General features: G+C 33.9%; 1 protein-coding gene across 1 annotated transcript; it reads left to right on the forward strand.

Moving 5' to 3' along the window:
* The first annotated feature begins 1,826 nt into the window (after positions 1 to 1,826).
* On the forward strand, positions 1,827 to 4,108 carry LOC126885921 (piggyBac transposable element-derived protein 4-like). Its single transcript, XM_050652726.1, has 2 exons — positions 1,827 to 2,487; positions 2,549 to 4,108. Exons 1-2 carry the CDS (start codon positions 2,263 to 2,265, stop codon positions 4,025 to 4,027), a joined length of 1,704 nt encoding a protein of 567 aa, XP_050508683.1. The 5' UTR covers positions 1,827 to 2,262; the 3' UTR covers positions 4,028 to 4,108.
* The last annotated feature ends 337 nt before the right edge of the window (positions 4,109 to 4,445 follow it).

The raw sequence follows: 4,445 nt of genomic DNA on the forward strand, positions 1-4,445 counted from the left end.
TATTTATATTCAAAATAAAGGCCTTAAGCTATCTTTATTAGAATCTATGAAAATTAATAAATTGAAAAATACAGATATAATTCTGAATGACCAACTCGACACAAACAGCTCCCCCCTCCTCAACCTTTTCAGTTAAAGACTTTAAAATGCAAACACATAGGTAGTAAAAAGCACATGAGAAAGGCACTCTGCTGTAGTCATATAGTTATAATAAATTTGGTGGAAGTATAGAAAACAAACTTTTTTAGTGTTTTATTTTTATGTAAAATGAACTTCCATCAAGTGTCGGTCGAATCCATCAATTATCCCAAAATATTGGCTAGTTTCAGAATTTATTACATTACCAAAGAAACGAGAGAATATAGGCTAATAAGTCTAATGAGCTTTAAATTACAACTTTTTCTTAAAATTCTACATCGTAGAATATACAAGCTGTGCGAAGAGAGAATACAAGACACACAGTTTGGATTCATGAAAGGCGTAGGTACAAGATAAACACTGTTTAGTTTACAGGTGTTATTTCAAAGATGCAGAGATATGACTTGCGATATATTTACACCTGCTTTGTGGACTACCAAAAAGCATTTGGTATAGCTCAACACCGAAAAATGATGGATAATCTAATAAAAGCTCAAATGGATGATAAAAACCGGCGTATAATACACAATTTATACTGGAACCAATCAGCCACAATAAGAACAAATCTTGGCGATGAACCAACGGAAGCGATCCAAATTCTACGGGGCGTTAGACAAGGATGTATACTTTCACCTATATTATTTTACCTATATTGAGAGGAAATATTTACGGAACCCTTGGAAAATTGCGAACATGGAATACTCCTAAATGGAGAACGCCTTAACAACATCCGCTATGCAGACGACACCGTTATTTTTGCAGTCAGTTTGAACAGTTTACAGCAACTAATAAACAAAGTAATTGAAGTAAGTGAAAGATTTGGACTTCAAGTAAATTTATCAAAAACCAAATTTATGGCCCTTAGCAAAAATCAAATTAGAGACGCCCAACTGCTTATCAAGAATACACCAGTGGACCGAATACCGAGTAAAACAATATACCTATCTTGGAACAATAGTAAACGAACAATGGGATCACTCACAAGAAATAAAATGTAGAATAGAGAAGGCTAGGAGTTCATTTGGTGTAGAGTTTCAAGCAAACTTTTTAGATTTATTTTGCTTCGTTTTTTATTGTGCAACAGTGTCAACTACGCCGCTGCTTTTATCCATTCAGCAATTCCTTGGTTAACCTTCTTGATCGTATGATCACTTGATCAGCCAGCGGGAGATGCGCGGGGAAGTGCACGAACTCAGGGTCACTAGGTCGGACCATATTAAATTAGATCATATTAGGTACGTTCGCGGGTACAGTTGACAAATTGTCGCCGACAATTTCTAACCTCATTTAATATAAATAATATCGTTAATAGATAAATAAACAAGGTATATTTACTTTAAATTAATATTAATAACTAATTATTAAATTATAATAGGTAAATATACCTTGTATATTTATCTATTAACGATATTATTTATATAATTTTAAAGTGCGCATGCGTTTTGCTGCTAATTTGTCGCCGACTAGTCGCCGACAGGCACCCGCGAACGCACTTATTATTAGACATTGGATTCGTTTTTTCGCATTCGTAAGATTCACATCACACAAGAGACACATCACTACGCGAAGCTACCGGCTTTTTGTAACGTCGTATAATATCTACAATAGTTGTAATTATATTTGTTTGTTTAACACGTTCAGTGCCAATAACGCGCTGGCGCGTCGATACATGACTTTAGCTAGGTGTTGACGACGCTCTCGCGCGTTCAGACTTTCATCGATTATTATCTTGGATTATTTCACTGGCGCTACAACAGGGCTTTTTATATTTTAAAGGCAGGTAACTAGAGGTATCAATTCTCTAATTTTGTTCTTGGTTTTTCGATTTACGACTTTTTGTCCCGATAGGATGTGTATATCTGTTGGCTTTGTATTAAGTGTAAATATCAGTAATAGCACATATAATTCTGCAAATGCTTATTAATTTATCGGATTACTAACCGTGTAAAAATTAAACATTCCCAGATTTCGGTATTTCCCCTATTTTCTAGAGTCGCTAATCGTAAAGCTTGGTAATACCCGGATAATTTCGGTGTTTCCCCTAAATGTTATTTGAGTTCTTTTACATCTCCTTTGGTTATTTTATATTTGAATGGCATAGGGTAAGCATACGGAAGTGCAAAAATGAATAACACTGACGATATTTTACAAAGTGGCTCAAATTCAAATAAAAAAATAAAATTAGATATGAAAAAAAAATTAACAGAGGAAGAACTTTTGAGATTATTAGAAACAAGCGATGAAGAATTTAGTGACTTTCTTGATTCAGACAGTGAATATTTACCAGAATCTGAGGATGAAATTGAAAATACTTTACCTACAGCACTTATTGAGGATACGGAAGATACGGTATGTTACAAAATTAAATGCAAATATTAACTTTTTATTAAAACATATTATTTAATTGTAGCCTAATCTACTCGTTGATGTTGATGAAAGCGATAAATGGAAAGAAAATTTTGATGGTATGAAAAATTTTCCTTTTTTAAAACACCAAGAGTTACTAGTAGAAGTTTCCGATAATAATCCAGTTGACTTTTTTCGGATGCTACTTACAGATGAATGTTTGCAGCAAGTATGTGATGAGACAAACAGGTATGCCGAGCACATTTTCTTATCTAATGCAGGGGCGACACATTCTAGGATTTTCGATTGGAAAATTTTGACTTCCGAAGAACTGCTAGTCTTTTTAGGATTAGTTCTACACATGGGTCATATTTCGTTGCCTAGGATTGAGGATTATTGGAAAAAGAAAGATCCTCTTTTTGCTAATGCAATTTTTTCCACTTTTATGGGCCGGAACAGATTTATGGTCATAATGCGATGTTTGCATTTTAATAATAATCCAGAAGAGGGAGAACAAGTACCTGAAGACAGAATTTATAAAATTAGACCGATGATAAACTTTTTCAATAAGAGAATGGAAGAAGTTTATTATCCTGATCGTAATTTGAGCTTAGATGAGTCAATGGTATTACACAGAGGACGACTTAATTTTAGACAATACTTAAAAAACAAAAAACATAAATATGGGATTAAGTTGTATATGTTGACCGAACCAAATGGTCTAATTTTAAAATTTTTAGTTTATTCTGGAATGTTTGACGATTCAGGTGGAAAAGGACATGTTAATAAAGTGGTTTTGCACCTTTTAGAAGGGAAACTAAATGTAGGCCATTGCGTTTACATGGACAATTTTTACAACAGCTTTGATTTAGCTAAAAATTTACTTGAATTTTCCACTTACTGCACAGGAACTCTTAGAATTGACCGTAAAAATAATCCGGCAGAAGTAAGGCAAGAAAAACTTGCTAAAGGTGCAACAATTGCCCGTTGCCGAAAAGGGGTATTAGTTGGCAAATGGAAGGATAAAAGGGACGTTTACTATATAACAACAGAATGTCAAAACACTTTACAAGAAGTTACAACAAGAAGAGGTCAACATGTAATAAAACCAGAGCCTATTATCAGATATAATAAAAATATGTCTGGTATTGACCGGCAAGACCAGATGCTTGCCTATTATCCGAGTCAACGAAAAACTGTACGATGGCCAACAAAAATATTTATACATGTTATACAGATGATGGCTATAAATGCCCACATACTATACAACAAGTACTCTGGAAAAAATATTGGTCTTTACGAATTTCGTTTACAACTCGTTAGATCCCTTTTAAAAGTTATTAATTCTGAAGCCAAACTTGTTCCAAAAGATCATTCAGTAACAAAACGAGAGGTAAAGGATGTAAAGGGAAAAGTTATGAGAAAACGCTGTAAAACTTGCAGTCAACAAAATATTCGTAAAGATACAATTTACGAATGCAAAGCCTGTCCCGATACCCCTGGATTTTGTCTGGATTGCTGTCAAATATCCCACAAAGTTTAATGTTGTTTTATTTACTTATAATTTATGTTATTTTGTATTTCTTGTTTTGTTTTGTATTAGTAAATAAATGTTCCTACTGATTTTTATCAATATTATTTACAAAACGCACCAGCGCGTCGAACGGCGTATGTATACAAATACTAGAGTCGAGCGCCACTGACGCTCTGGCGCGTTCACCACCAACCCCTCTTGTATATATGTGCATTTAGTTTAAAAATACTTACTTTATTCGGACTTTTCCAGAAACTAATAAATAAACGTCTTTGTATCAAAAACAGTAAGCGGCTCCTGGTGAAAGCCTACCCAGAATGGACCGGCAGTTAACGTGTTAACCGGACTGCCCTTAAAATAATCAGTCCATTTTTTGAAGTTGTTCGTTTTTAATTTTTATTTAAATAAATCATTCTAATAAGTGTTA

The sequence above is a fragment of the Diabrotica virgifera genome, chromosome 6, assembly GCF_917563875.1.
Source record: "Diabrotica virgifera virgifera chromosome 6, PGI_DIABVI_V3a".
Taxonomy (NCBI): domain Eukaryota; kingdom Metazoa; phylum Arthropoda; class Insecta; order Coleoptera; family Chrysomelidae; genus Diabrotica; species Diabrotica virgifera.

Bases quoted from the DNA above. Each gene is read 5' to 3' on its own strand.
- LOC126885921 (XM_050652726.1), top strand. From the start codon at position 2,263: ATGAATAACACTGACGATATTTTACAAAGTGGCTCAAATTCAAATAAA. The intron at 2,488-2,548 runs GTATGTTACAAA...ATTTAATTGTAG, and splicing joins TTGAGGATACGGAAGATACG to CCTAATCTACTCGTTGATGT.